Source organism: Boleophthalmus pectinirostris, unplaced genomic scaffold (assembly GCF_026225935.1).
Source record: "Boleophthalmus pectinirostris isolate CB_2022bp ecotype Guang Dong unplaced genomic scaffold, ASM2622593v1 HiC_scaffold_2826, whole genome shotgun sequence".
Classification (NCBI taxonomy): domain Eukaryota; kingdom Metazoa; phylum Chordata; class Actinopteri; order Gobiiformes; family Gobiidae; genus Boleophthalmus; species Boleophthalmus pectinirostris.
The window spans coordinates 1745296-1761066 of NW_026571291.1; the positions used below are offsets into that span (position 1 = coordinate 1745296).

Below are 15771 nucleotides of genomic sequence, written 5' to 3' on the forward strand. Positions count from 1 at the left end.
AAGGAAAAAATTAGTAGAAAAGAAAGAAGAAGAAGAAAAAAATAATAATAAGAAGAAGAAGAAATAAAATAAATAAATAAATAAAGATTATAATGACAACAAGACATGGTGTGCGCTTTTTGTATGTTTAAAAATAGTTTAAGACCAAAAAGTCCTGTAGTGTGTGGCTTCCTTTAGCCTACATTTTGTTTTTCGTTTACGAGACTAATAGGAGGGTAACGATATCCAAGTCTCACGATACGATATCGTCACGGTATGAACCTCACTGTACGATATGTACTGCGATATTGTGGGAAAGCTCACAATACGGTGGGGGAGTAATCCATGTGTCATTTGTTCATTCATTTTTCAATATAAAACCAAAAATAAGAAAAGGAAAAAAAAAAAAAAAAAGTCTTCTTTATTTGTCTCCAAAACCAAAATGAAAAAACTGTTAATTTTCTCAGTGTTTAAATGAAAAATGGAAAAAATGGAAAAAACGGATAACGGACGTTTTCCGTTTACGTGACTTAAACTGTGATGCCGGACTGAACCAGGACTGAACCAGGTCTGGGACCAGACCGGAACCAGACTGGGACTGAAACCAGGATTTAGATGGAACTAGACCAGGACTGAGGCCGGGACCAGACAATGACTGAAAACAGTTTAGTCCTGGTTCAGTCCTGGTTCAGGCCAGCATCACAGTTTAAGTCACGTAAACGGGAAATGGTCATTATCTGTTTTTTGTTTTTTTTCCATTTTCCATTTAAACACAAAATCAAAAAACTCAAAAGGAATCATTATCTGTTTTTTCATTCTGGTTTTGGAGACAAATAATAAAGAAAACAGTTGTTTTTTTCGTTTTCTTATTTTTGGTTTTATTTTGAAAAACAAATGAACGAATGACACACTGATTGTGAAGCTCACGATTAGAGAAGTAACAATATCTAACCTTACAACAATAATAATAATAATAACAACCTTGACAAGACTTAATCCAAAGAACTAAGACTTAAAAGTGTTATTTCTTCTTGTCGTCTGCACTGAAATGGAGCAAAGGATCATGGTCTATGTAGTTCTCTCTGTCTTTTTTTAGCTGTTGCTGCACCATAACTTTTCATTTAAACAAAGAGACTTGTAATTCAATATATTGTGAAATTTTGAAACTAATACTCAAGTTAATTAACAAAAAATGCACATCTCACTCGCTAAAAAACAGTGAAATTTACATCAGTACAGACCCAGAACCAGAGACATGAACCCTGTGAACTGCGATAGTGTAGTTCAGTCCAGTCCAGTCCAGTCCACTGTGGCTATGCTTCTGTTGTAGGGAGTATTATACCTCTGAAGTAGTAATAACAGTTGTGGCGTTTTCCTTCGCAGAACTGTCTGAGCCTGGTGTACACGGTTCATGTGGAGCGCCTCTCTGTTCCTCTGGAGACCGTGGTGGGAAACCTGCTCACCTGCGTCATCCCCATCGCCGGAGGAGCTCAGGTAAAACACGAACACGCCGAGATCCGCTCAGCCAGGCCCCGGTTTAAGAGCCCGTTTTGCTCTAGCGTCTGTTTTTGTGTTTTGAAACTCGCTGAAACACCCACTGTGAACCCCCTTTTACACTTATCGTAGTTCGCAGTAAAACGCCGGGTACAAAATGCCAGAACTTTCAACACAGACCTCCAGAACATTGCCGCTGTTCTGTCGAAATGAGCTCCCAGCAGCTTAAATCGACAGCGACGTCTATCGATTTACGCTGCCCCGTCGAAATAAGCGACCTTGCGTTTTTCCATTTACAGTTGTATAGATCCAATAAAACTAACATCCCCAGTTTACAACATATTTCTTTGGATTTAGAGACACAGGTTTGATGTTTTTTGTACAATTTCCTCAGACTTTATAGCAGTAATTTTCTTAACTCTCGAGTAAAACCGTCTCACTGTGACCAGGTTTATCCATGGACCCAGAATGATGAAAAATAAGGACATAACGATGAACAGTTTAAAGCAAAATGTACCGTAATTTCTGGACTATTGAGCGCACCTGAAAAAAAAGCTGCATCAACTAAATTTGAACTAAATTAAAAAACTGTACATATATAGGCTGCACCTGAATATAAGCCGCAGGTGTCCACGCCAAAACACAAACAATCAAACGAGCATCTTCCTCGGTGCATCACCTCCGTCTCTCCCCGAGCTCTACTGCACATGTCAGCCTGTCCTCCTTGCTCACACAGGATCGATTTCTTCTGCCTCGGCATCTTGGATCTTTGTTGTGAAATTTTTCACTGCGAATTTTACACTCTGAATTTTAACTTTTGAATTTGAGATATATTGAAAAAGTATTCTTAAAATATCAGCAACTAAAATTCAGAATAAAAATAACAAATTTTTTTCTTCAGATTAAAAAAAACTCAAAGTGAGAAATTCAGAAGGTGATGGAGCAAATTATCTTCCATACTACATATCCATGTGTCAGCAGATTTCAGAGTCTCCCAAGGGATAGGTTAGTTTTATCGATCAGGTGTGAGAGGATGTCCGTCTACTGAAGTTTGAGACGTTTCTTCTCGTCATTTATGATTTAACACATACGGGTCAAGACGTATCCCACTCACTAATGTTCATTTATCATCAGAACTTATTTTATCACACGGAGATAAACTGTTTTAGTGCTGAGAACAGAGCGAGTTAACACTGCAACTTCATGTTAAACCTAGATCCATGTGTAAATCGCACAGACAACGGCGTTTTCAACACTCAGACTGAGCGAACATAACCAGGCTGGTGCTTCCTAGTGTCTCCGCTCAATTAAATTTCTCTCCAGCGACTAGATCACTAATCAGAATACACTAGACAGTTTGGAAGAACCCTCGAAGAGTAAGTCCAAGTACCAGCCAATCAACCATTCTGTGGTGTCAGCGATTCCCGAGATCGAGGATTTAAAGCCAGAATAAAGAGAATTTGGCGAATTTTATCAAGACTAAAGACGTTATTGTCCTTCTTCCTACGGGATTTGGAGCATTACATACATCACGACCAAACAGCAGCGATTGGTTCAATAAAAAAAGCACCCGCCTACCGTCAAGCGAACGAATCCTAATGCTGCGAGGTCACACGGTTTCTACGAAATGAAACCGTCTGATGAATCAGGCTGCGGCGCATCCACTGTTTTGATAAACCATAGACCGTTTATATGAATGGACAATGTGCCAAACAAATAATCCTTCTGTATATATTTCGCCCTATTGTTGTTTAAGATGCAGGATTCAAAGTGTGAGAAAAAAGTAGCAGCTTATAGTCCGGAAATTACGGTAATACCTGTTATATGTAAAATGTTGCATATAACACAAAGCTGAAACTCATGAAAGATTTATGTTGACATTACACTCTTTGTTTAGGTTTAAAATGTGATATATTTATATTTATTGTATTTTTTTTTCTTATTCGGATACTTGTTTTGACTCTTTCATTTGTGTGTCCATTCCTCCACCTCTGACCATCACCCACGTTTCAGAGCTTTGTTCATAGTGTCTGTGTGTGTGTGTGTGTGTGTATGTGTGTGTGTGTGTGTAACCCTGTGTTACAGAGTGACGACTCCTCTTGTAGTTTAGACTCTCTGTCCTGTGACTGGCTGCTCACCTGTCTCCAGGTAAACTCAGCCTCAACCACAACTAACCGGCACATCCAAACGCACGGGCTGATCCGGTGCCTGGTTTTGATCAGCTCCTCTGCTCTTTTTCTTTGGGAATGTGGCTGTCTTCACTTTGGATCATGGCTGAAACTTCTCCTGCTTCTCAATGATTTTTCTCATTCATAGAAATTGACGTCAATCAAAACAGTTGTGTGTAAAAGTTAGAAACACCTCAGCTCAACTGTTTAGGAGCAAAATATCAAATTGTACTTTCACTGATGAGTATTATGATTATGACAGGGAAACACTTAAAGATGTTTTTAAAAAGTTATTACGACAAATAATCTGGTAAAACTGGTGCTGGTCTTTTGATAACGAGTTTTGATGTAAACTTTGAGTGAGCATCAGGGATGTAACGATAAACGAAATATCCTGATCTCCTATAATCAGTGTGTCATTCGTTCATTTGTTTTTCAAAATAAAACCAAAAATAAAAAAACGAAAAAACTATTTTCTTCATTATTTGTCTCCAAAACCAAAATGAAAAAAAAAAAAACAGATAATGATTTGTTTTTTCAGTTTTTGATTTTGTGTTTAAATGAAAAATAGAAAAAACTGGATACTGACCGTTTCCCGTTTACGTGACTTAAACTGCGACGCAGAACTGAACCAGGACTGAACCAGGACTGAACCAGGACTAAACCAGGACTGAACCAGGACTGAACCAGGACTGAACCAGGACTGAACCAGGACTGAACCAGGACTGAACCAGGACTAAACCAGGACTGAACCAGGACTGAACAGGACTAGACCAGGACTAGGAACCAGGACTACTGAACCAGGACTGAACCAGGACTAAACCAGGACTGAACCAGGACTAGACCAGGACTGAACCAGGACTGAAACAGGACTGAACCAGGACTGAACCAGGACTGAACCAGGACTCAGGACTAAACAGGACTAACCAGACAGGACTAGACCAGGACTGAACCAGGACTAAACCAGGACTGAACCAGGACTGAACCAGGACTGAACCAGGACTAAACCAGGACTAAACCAGGACTAAACCAGGACTAAACCAGGACTAGACCAGGACTGAACCAGGACTAGACCAGGACTGAACAGGACTAAACCAGGACTAAACCAGGACTAGACCAGGACTGAACCAGAACTAAACCAGGACTGAACCAGGACTAGACCAGGACTGAACCAGAACTAAACCAGGACTGAACCAGGACTAGACCAGGACTGAACCAGGACTGAACCAGGACTAAACCAGGACTAGACCAGGACTAGACCAGGACTGAACCAGGACTGAACCAGGACTAGACCAGGACTGAACCAGGACTAGACCAGGACTGAACCAGGACTGAACCAGGACTAGACCAGGACTAGACCAGGACTGAACCAGGACTAAACCAGGACTAGACCAGGACTGAACCAGAACTGAACCAGGTCCAGGACCAGATCGGAACCAGACCTGGGGGAAACGACCTTTATCCGTTTTTTTCATTTTTCATTTAAACACAAAATCGAAAACTGAAAAAACAAATCATTATCTGTTTTTTCATTTCGGTTTTGGAGACAAATAATGAAGAAAATAATATTTTTTTCATTTTCAATCATTTCATTTCAAGGACATTTTTAAGGCTTTTCACAATTTCGCAAGCCTCCACAAAACATCGCAATAAATATCAAACCGTAAGATGAGTATCGTGAAAATATCGTATTGAGGAATTTTGATATCGTTACATCCCGAGTGAGCACCATAGAAAACTACATATGTACATATTTAATTTAATGTAATTTAATTTAATGTCATTAGAGATACAACAAACATTTAGTGCATTTGTGACACATTTTATTGAACTGAACCTAAACCGTTTTACAAAAGCCCCGCCCTAACTTGATCACATGACTGTAACTTTAAACGATTTTATCATTAACGTAGCAAATCATTAACATTTCATTTTCAGGTTTGCCGCTTTTTTTGTGTCAGTTATTGTTTTGTTTTTTGTAATCATCTCCTGCCGCATAAGAATCACCGCTAAACTTACAACAAAATTACATAAAACCTCAGAACAGAATTTATTTGGAGGATAAGCCCCTCGAGACGTCTCGCCATCTCGTTTTCGATTGGGTCCTCATAAATACAACGACAAAAGACAGATACAGGAGGGCAGACGGTAGGATACATAAATATTTAAAAAAAGCATCAAAACAACAAAATCAACACAAACACACACTCACACTCACACACACTTGACTGTTTGACATATAATAAAACAACTTTGAGGAAAAAAGAACAACTAAAACAGAGTTCAAAGATAATCGCAACAAGATGAACAACAAATATTCAACAAAACGATCAAAAACAATGACACGGGTTCTGTAAATATTGAACCAGAGCATTTTTAAACGAAGGGACTGAAGTTGAAGCTCGAATCGATGAGGGAAGATCGTTCCAATCCGAAGGAGTTTTGTATTTAAATGAGTGTTTTCCTGTTTGTTTTTTGACTCTTGGGACGACAAAAAATATCAGCGTGACGTAAACCGTAAGAGGATCTGAATGGAATTAAATACTGTTTGAGATATTCAGGAAAACTGAGATGAATGCAGTTAAAGATAAAAAATAACCAGTGAAGTTGACGTCGGGAGGACAGTTGGTGGAACATCGTACAGTGGTGAGTTCTGAAGGGACAACGGAGAATGAATCTGCACAGACTCTTACAGAAAAACGTTGAGTGGTTGGAGGATAGAAGCTGTTGTATTTTGATAAATAATATCACAGTAATCTAAAATGGGAAGAATTAGTTGTGTTTGCTAAGTAATTTTAAAGGTTGTATGGAGGATTTTTTTTTTTGTTTAAAATTGTCATTGAAAGTTTAAAATACCATTACCGAGACGCAGCAGCTTTTAATTATGATGACGGAAAAAAAAAATAAAGAATGAAAATCTATCAGTTGTGGATGTAGTGAGGCCAGATAAACATCAGCCAATAGAAAACGAGGCTCCCTCTTTTTCTATTGGCTGTTAGGTTGTCAGTCAAACTCCCTATGTTCTAGTGTAACTGAGTCATCGGCGCTCGGGGATTATGTGGTTTATGCGGCGGTTCTTTGAGGCTTTTTCAAACTGTAGCTCCCTTGCAATTCGCACAAAGTTTGTTGCGACGGCGGACGAGAATCCACGACCAGTTCACCGCAAAAGAAAGTCCGAAGGGTCTAAAAACTGACGCGTCGGTCGCTAAAATATTTCTAGGCAGGTCACTTCAACAGTGATTCTGAACATGCACTGGATGTAAACAAATGTGATTTCTAGAGTAAAGAGGCGGGAGGAGGAGGTGTTTCTACTGAGGAAGGTGGTGTCACACATGCACAACATTTGAAAAAGGACGGTCGCTGTATTTCACTTCCCTTAAAAAATCCTCTATACAACCTTTAAGCGGTGTGAAATTTTGTTTGTAATAGTTCGTATGTGGGAGCGACGGGTCAAGCCGTAAACCAAGATATTTAAATTTATCAACTGAAATAATTGGTGATGAATCGGTAAACGTCAAATTTATATCATTAACAGAAAAAGGGACGGACCGCAGGAATCAGAAACGTTTATAATGTTTGTAGAGATCTAAACTACAGGGTTAAGAGCTTTTACGCAGACACGGGGAGGGCATCTGACGCACGGGGACATTTCAGAACGTGTTGTTAGAGATCTGAACTACAGGGTTGGCAGCTTTTACACAGAAGGACACCCCATGGAGGCACAGGGAGGGCATCTGACACACAAGGACACACAGCGACGTCTGCACATTACATTCTATTCCCTAAATCGCTGCAGTTTTGCCAGTTCGCTTCTTTGAGTTTATAAGAATAGTCGAGTCGTGTTTTGTGCCTGAAGCTCTCGTATAAAGGTCCAGTGTGTTATAATTCGCTCTAGTGTCCATATGTCGGTGCAGATGGCCTCATTCTGCTCCACGTGCTGCTTTTTTACATCAGCAGAAGACTGAGAGAAGCTGCTTTTATAACACAACCGTTTTGCATTTATGATTGAAGTATTTGGCAACGTTTTTGTCAAATTTTTCTTCTGAATTCCATAACGTTTTAATTCTCTGTAGAGCTTTTTCACAACGGCCAGAAGTGCTGCGATGTAGGGTGAACATCACTTACATTAATGCAAAATATCTGTGTAAATGTGCGTCGTATTTTCCAGCAGCTTCATAAATCTGCCCCATCACCAAATCTTCAACCAACAAGGTCCACAAAGGATAAACATTCTAACATGAAGAATTTATCCACAAATATCAAGAGAAGAAAGACCAAAACTTAAAGGAAACAACGACGACGCATTAGTGACGCACTGAACAAAACTAATGTTATGTTCATGAATAAAACAGAAGGAACTTATTCACTCAGACTGATTCTACAATCCAAATTAAAAATCGATTTCATGATGTCAATATTTGCAAAGACAGAGATTTGTGCAGTTTTAATGCGAGACATGTAAACATCTGTGAACATCTGTAACATTCAAACTGCACAAATCTATCTTTTTGTGCTAATATCAACGTCATGAAATCGATTTTTAATTTTAATTCTAGAACCAGTTACCTATTAACAAATTACTTATTATCGCATTTGTCGGTGTGTAAGTTGCACCAGCCAAAAAATGCATAATGAAGAAGAAAAAATCTTCAGAAAGATTCTTTCTGAATCTCGACAGGATGGTTTCTGTGTCACTGAAGTCCAGGCTTTGTCCATCCATCCAGTGACTTCAGGAAAGTTTCATGGTGCATCCTCCTGGTGTCACAAGTTTCTCTCCCACTCCAAACTTTCTTTCTGTTGCTCGATTATCGTTTTCAGCTGCAGATTTCACGATTTACAGTTTGTAATCTGCAAAATCTGATTTTCTTTTTGGGGGCATTTGTGTTTCGTTTCTCAGTCGTCTTTATAAGTTTGTTTAAATGTTGCATTGTTCAGTGGTACAGAAGTAATGGTGCGATCGACTGACATGATACAGACAGGACAGAGGCTCTTTCTGCAGGAGACATGTGCAGTAGAGCCAAGTGACAGTGGTACAGGAGGAACAGGAGCAGCCAATGATGTTCATTTTGTCTTCTTATATACTTTAACTTCTTAGGTTCTTTTTAAAGACAATGCAGTAAAGTGTGTTTACCTTGTTGACATGTTTCTGCTGCTCGCTGCAAGTCATCTTCAGAACTGTCCCCGGTGTTGGTGGTGACGTGTCGTATATCAGCTGTTGTTACTTCCTGTAGGCGTGGTCAGGCTGATGGACCTGCAGGTCACTCAGACTGACCACACCTCCCGTCGCCCGGTGTCTCTGGAGGAGGGTGTCCCAGGTGTGTGAAAGGAGGAACGCTCCGTCATCATGGTTAATGCACATTCTGGATGGGACGGGGCTCGGGTCATTGGATCGGAAAACAACAAGTTCAAACGCTGGATCAAGGAGGACGTTGAAATCAGGAAACGAGGCACGGACACTTGGACAGGATTAACCGTGATGACGGAGCGTTCCTCCTTTCACACACCTGGGACACCCTCCTCCAGAGACACCGGGCGACGGGAGGTGTGGTCAGTCTGAGCGACCTGCAGGTCCATCAGGTCTGACCACGCCCACAGGAAGTAACAACAGCTTGCAGCTAGCAGCCGAAACATGTCAACAAGGTAAATACACTTTACTGCATTGTCTTTAAAAAGAACCTAAGAAGTTAAAGGAACAGGAGCAGCAGATACTGACACACAAGACTAGAACCTCTCCACACTTCACTGTCAACATTTTAATATATAAGTCGCAGGAAACACCCAAACCATGAAAAAAAAAGCGACTTATAGACCGAAAAATACGGTACTTCTGTTTTGATTCATGACCATAACATTAGTTTTGTTCAGTGTGTCACTAATGCGTTGTTGTTCTTTGCCTTTAAGTTTTCGTCTTTCTTCTCTTGATAGTTGTGGATAAATTCTTCATGTTAGAATGTTTATCCTTTGTGGACCTTATTGGTTGAAGATTTGGTGATGGGGCAAATTTATGAAGCTGCTGGAAAATACGACGCACATTTTCACAGATATTTTGCATTAAAGTAAGTGACGTTTACCCGACATCGCAACAGGAAATGTTATAAAAACAGCGCAATACGGGCCCTTTAACCTCGGTGTTTACTCAGTGTTTTTCAGTAATGTAATTGAGTTTTACCAGAACTTTTTGACCTTCTGAACAACATTCCAGATCTATCATAGTATTTTTATGTAACAGTTTCTTAAACCTGAGGCTGTTGTCCTAAAATCACCCCGTCTGTCCTCATCCGCGACTTCACACTTAAGAGACGTTTCACAATTTTTTATTTGACCGTTCACTTCCGACTGAACCCAGAGCGGACTCCCCGGGGTAAAGGCGCATTGTGCAACTTTTCTGGTGATGTTAGAAGTGTCTGGAATGTTTCACAGTATGGCATCAAACCTTTCTGTCTTCGTGGAGACCAAACCAAATCAAGTTACGGGTCAGATCTGTGGAGAGGCGACCCCGCTCACAGTCAGAATGTTGTATTTCTAGGTGTGTTTAAAAAACGCCTGCGATTGAGTAAATGTAAAGTAGAGCTGTTTATTGTCACACTAGCCACGTTTACATGATGTTTTTTAATTCCGAATTGATTGTTCTGAATGAAATAGTTTGTGATTAATTATTCTCCTTTGAGTTTCCATGGAAATAATAATCCCGAATTGAGGTTTACATGGAAAACTCGTCTAAGGAAGGGTTCTGATTGGACAGAGACACCATTGAATTTACATCGACCGGAAGAAAACTCACACTTCAGCTGCTACCGGCTTTTCTGTCATCTCGGTTTGTCATTACGCCACGGACGCAAACGCGATCCGAACTTTTCCCGCGGTGGTTCCGATGATAATCGCGCAGCAGCTGGAGAATTGTCTCATCACACTTTACGTCTGTTGGCTGAGGAGGAGAAGGGAGGAAGAAGACAAACTGAGTGTGAGGCTGCTCTACTTCAGCCCACTCCCACATCCCGCTCACAAATCCAAAGAGACGTGGATCAAAGGCTACAGTACGTTCAGACTGCAGCCTGAAGTGACCCAAATAAGATTTTTTGGCCCCTATGTTCCTGTATTTGATCTTTTAATGACAGTCTGAACGACACAGATCCGATTTTTTCAAATGTGACCCAGGACACTTGGATATGTGCTCCTAAAACTGATACATATCTGATCTTTTGACATGTGACTTCAGTCTGAACGGTCAAAGTGCATTCATCCACCTACACGTTATCAACAAGACACAAACGTCACTATTCTGCGCTGAAGTAGGAGAAAATTGTTAATGAACTCTGTGTGACTGAAGTGAAGCACATCACCACTCACCACTCTTGGCTCCGTCTCCACATCCACACGTTCCTTTCAACGGACTGAACCACAAAACACCACGACCAAAAACCTCGTCCTTCTCCTTCTCAATCTCCTCCTTAAAACAAGTAAGTTGTTCATGTTCTGGCTCCGGTACGAGAGGAACTTTAAAATCTCCAGGTGCTCGATGCTGCGTCCATGTTTGGACAACTTCTGTAAACACAGAGACGCTCGCTGCGGTTGACGTCGTCGTGTCTCCAGTGTCACATGTGGGACACTTTTGGGCCGTTTACTGTTCACACTGGAGTCACATACAAGTCACATTTAACTGGAAATGTGAACGACCTCGCAAAAACATCGGATTTCACTAAACAAATTGGAATTGAGCATTAAACCCTGCAGTCTGAACGTAGCCAGGACTGGTGGAGCCGAATCGAAGGGTGACCCAAAGAGCATGTACCGAACCACCGGAATTATTATTAAGAAGAATAAAACTTTACATGATCCAAGAATAAATTAATTTGGCTTTAAAATCGGAATAAACCATCTACTTACTTCGGACTTAAGTTTAATTCCGAATAATTTTTTCATTAGGAATTAAGTGTTTACATGGTCTTTTTTAAAGCAGAATTAATTTTTATTCAGAATTAAAGTTCTCATGTAAATGTGGAAACTGTGGAACATTCCAGGCAGAGCAGTGACATCTCCATAGACACAAACAAGCGACAGACCCCCAACCAAAAAGTTACACAGTGCAGCTTTAACTCCCTTGTTTTTGTTTACAGTTTTCAGTAAGTTTTTTAAGTTTGAAGTGTTTTGTTCTTAAAAGTGTCACTGGAATTCCTCTCACTCCCAAAGTAAACATGCCCCGTTCATTTCACTGATTTCCAAAATTGCACAAACCGAGGTCATTGTCACCGTAGCGACACAGACTGACACGGTTAAACGGGTCTGATCCGTGGGCAGGCGTCTCCTCCTCGTCCTCGTCCTCTCCCACACCACACACACTTTAGAACTTCAGGTTAAAGATGCACCATGAGACGTTTGTGGTGTCGGATCTTTCATCTGCTGGAATCTACGGAGATGTTATTGCTTTGCCTGGAACAGAGGTCGACAACCTTAAATACTCAAAGAACCATTTGGAGCGTCTCCCACAGAAAAGGGAACTCCTGAACAACTCCCGGAGCCACAAAACCCCTTTTGACTCTAAACTGAGGAGAACACTGCAGATCTTTTTTTTTTTTTTCCTGTGGCTCTGTACAAAAGACTAAAGTGTGTTGCATTTATGAAATCAATGAAACGCTACAGAAAACACAGGATTCTATTTCTGCATCTAACAATAACATTTTGAACTCCGAAAAAAAGACACTTAGTTGATGCTTACTTTCAAATGAAATACTCAGTGTCTATTTGAGTCTTCGTAGGAAATAAAAATCCAAACATAACAGCAGCGAACCAAAAATGTCGTCTGTTTCTGTGTTCCAGCCTTATTTTAATGCGTATACTGGAGCGTGTGTGAATCTATGAATCTGCCCATGTAGTATTAAATGTTCTGGTTTCTTCAGAAATTTACCTACGAGGGGTTAAAAAGCTTGTGCTGCTGGTGCAGGTGCCGGTGAGTCCGGGCTGTAGATCTGTGCCGGTGTTGCACATCGGCGGCTGTGACACTTATTTTCAGGGACAAAAATATAAAAAACTTTTATTTTTATGTTGCATGATTGCCATTATCTACAAATTTAGAATTATATTTAAAAACAAACTAAAATAAAAATACACTGGAATTAAATACTCATTATTTATTTTCCACAAGTCACAGGGAGCCACAACAGAAGGATGAAAGAGCCTCGTGTGGCTCTGAAGTTGCCGACCCCTGGCCTGGAATGACATTTATTTAACTTTTGTTTTCTTACTGTGAGCGGCGTTGACTCTCCACAGATCTGACTCATAATTATTACATCAATTTATTGTCCAGGACATTACAGATGGAACAGTAATTTTGGGGACAATGTTTTGTAATTTTTCAGTACTGCAATGACATTTGAGCTGTTGAGGATTGAATTACTCGCTTTTTTAACTCATTACAGAAGCACTAACTACTAAAGTGTTAAATTCTGCTGTTTATTTGAACCGTATTTTACATTTGGGACTAATCTTTCTTTAGGGTTATTGTGTGAGTGAAATAAAATTAGTTATTGTGATCAATGTTCCTGTAACTTGACCTCACGCCTCCACAGATTTATGACACGATAAGTATTCATTTTAAGTTTAATGCCATACTTTGGAACATTACAGGCAAAGAAATATACATTACACAGTGCAACTTTATGGTAAAAGTTTTCGTAAACATGTGATCGGAGAAATAAAAGGTCCAAATCTTATTCACAGTTACAAAAATAGTTGTACGAGAAGCTTCCGTGTGTCGTCCGTGTGTGTCCCGACCACGGCTTTACCCATGATGCTTCTCTGTGGTTTTGGTATTTGGTGGTGCTCTAAACTGTTGATACTTTGCAGTTTCATCGCGCTGGGGGTGTTCTACGTGCATCTCTAACCTGATGTGTTTGTTTAGGAGTTACCGTGGCAACGCAACGGACACATGAGCAAACACTGTCCAAAAAAAAAACATTTTAACATCGCGTGAAAACTCGAGAAGAAATACAAAATTTAAGATTTAAAGAGCACATTTTCCGTCCGAGCGTTCATGGTCCTGTTTAGGAGTTTGATTTTCAACACAGAGATGAGAGCATGGATGTATCAAAATAACTGGATAGGCCAGACGTTCCTACTTACCCAGGACAGTCCCAGCAGATTTATACAAAACTAGTGATTTGTCCCAGTTTTATACAAGAAATGTCCCAGGTGTCCCTATTTTTGACCAGTCTGATCCCTCCAACAGTAAAGAGATGCTTATATTGTCATTTGTTCAGGTAAATTACCGTATTTTCCGCACTATAGGACGCTTTTTGTGGTGATTGTTACCCATTTCTAGATCATAAACTTATTCTCAGCTCAAAATATTTCAATTGTCTTCAAAATAGCTAGTCATTTTTAGATCCCGGGGCTTGAGTGAGAGCGACTGAGGCTACGTTCAGACTGCAGGGCTTAATGCTTAATTCAGATTTATTTTTATTTTTTAAATCAGATTTTTGAGTGTGACGTCGTCGTGTCGTCCAATGCACATGTGGGACACTTTTGGGGCGTTTAAAGTTCACACCAGAGATCACAAATAAGTCGCGTTTAACTGGAAATGTGAAAAACCTCACAGAAGAATCGTATTTCACCCAAAAAAAATCCGAATTGAGCATTAAACCCTGCAGTCTGATGCTTCCTTGTAACTCTAAATTTATTTGAGAAACTTGTTTAACAGCACAAATGATCAGGTGTTGTAGTTCCAACTAAATCAACTCTTAAATTAACGTTCAAACCAATTTCGTCACAGGAAATATTGTCGACACGAGCTGCAAAGTATCAGTAAAGCTTCTCTGTGGTTTGGTTTTGGGTGTTGCTTTATTCTGTATCTGCATTTCCTCTGTATCTGTGAGGTCATCGGGCTTTTTATCATCTATATTTTCTTTCAGTTTCACTCAATTATTGCTTTTCTCATCGGTGTAATCCAGTGTTTCTTGTGTTATTATTTGTTTGTTTCTCTCAGGGCACAAAAATGCTCCATCACTCCCCCAGGCTTTAAATGCAGCTTGACGTGTTTGCACGCTAACCCTGCCTCTTTTGCAGCGTTTGACCTCCGCAGCTGTGTTTTTACGTGTCTCGTCTTCGTGTTTTTCTGTGTAAATAATCCAGAGTTTTGTCCCGTTTCTGACTCTGTGTCTGTGTGGTTTTTCCTTGTGGCTTTTTTTTTGCAGCCGGAGCCGGAGGAGAGAGAGGAGAGTTTGGTACGACTTCACTCTCAAAAAACTGAAGACACCTGCAGCTTTGCACCGCTCACACATTTTGTCACTAAATGTTTTCAAATCTGTTATTTCAATATGTGAACAATGAAACTGGACCAATCAGATCACTTTAAACGCCCAATATTACGTAAAACTGACTCTTGTGAACATTAAGTTGTGTTCTAATGTTACAAAGATGCAGAAAACCCAAGGCACTCACTGGTTAAAATAAAATGCGTTTATTAGTTTACGGCATCGATTAATCCACTAATCATCCCCATCTCTCCTGTGAATGAAACAAAACACAACTCCAGGTCTGTTTGTGGTGAGAAAACAACATTAGAACTAGGGGTGTCAAATTATCACGTTAATTGCGATTAATTAATTACAGTCATATTTAGCGCGTTATGTTTTTTAATCGCGTTAATCTAATTTTTTATCTCTAACTTTAGTGTTTCTGTATGTGAGTTTCTTTATTATAAAACCTGTTTTTATGTGTTGTTGGGACAACAACAAACACACACACACACAAAACACATTTATAAATTGTTTTATTTCGGTAATTCCACTCATTGCCGGAAACCCACACAAAACGCGCGCAGTAACAGCGTAAGTAAACGTCATGTTAACGTTGGCGGCGTCAGTCGCACAATGGACGAGGTGGAAGAGCCAGTAGAACAGAGCAGCAGTGCACAGGGAAAAACACATTCGTGTCTTGGAAATTATTCTCCCGACGTAAAATATAAAAGAAAATAACAAATATAATATCGCCTGAAAACAACCTGCATAGGCTCATGATGTCTGCACTACTGTCCTATAGTGACATGAGGGGACACGCACACAAACACACACAAACACAAACACACACACACACACACAAACACACACACAACACAAACACACACAAACAAACACAC

The 15771-nt window shown here is 40.0% G+C and overlaps 1 protein-coding gene across 1 annotated transcript in view; it reads left to right on the forward strand.

The window, feature by feature from the left end:
• Positions 1-15771, forward strand: part of sbf1 (SET binding factor 1) — a 131243-nt gene that overhangs the window by 46342 nt on the left and 69130 nt on the right. Inside the window, exons 4-6 of the mRNA XM_055160034.1 lie at positions 1363-1473; positions 3559-3621; positions 14828-14857. Of these exons, the coding sequence (XP_055016009.1) occupies positions 1363-1473; positions 3559-3621; positions 14828-14857 (204 nt within the window). The remainder of the gene's footprint in view (positions 1-1362; positions 1474-3558; positions 3622-14827; positions 14858-15771) is intronic.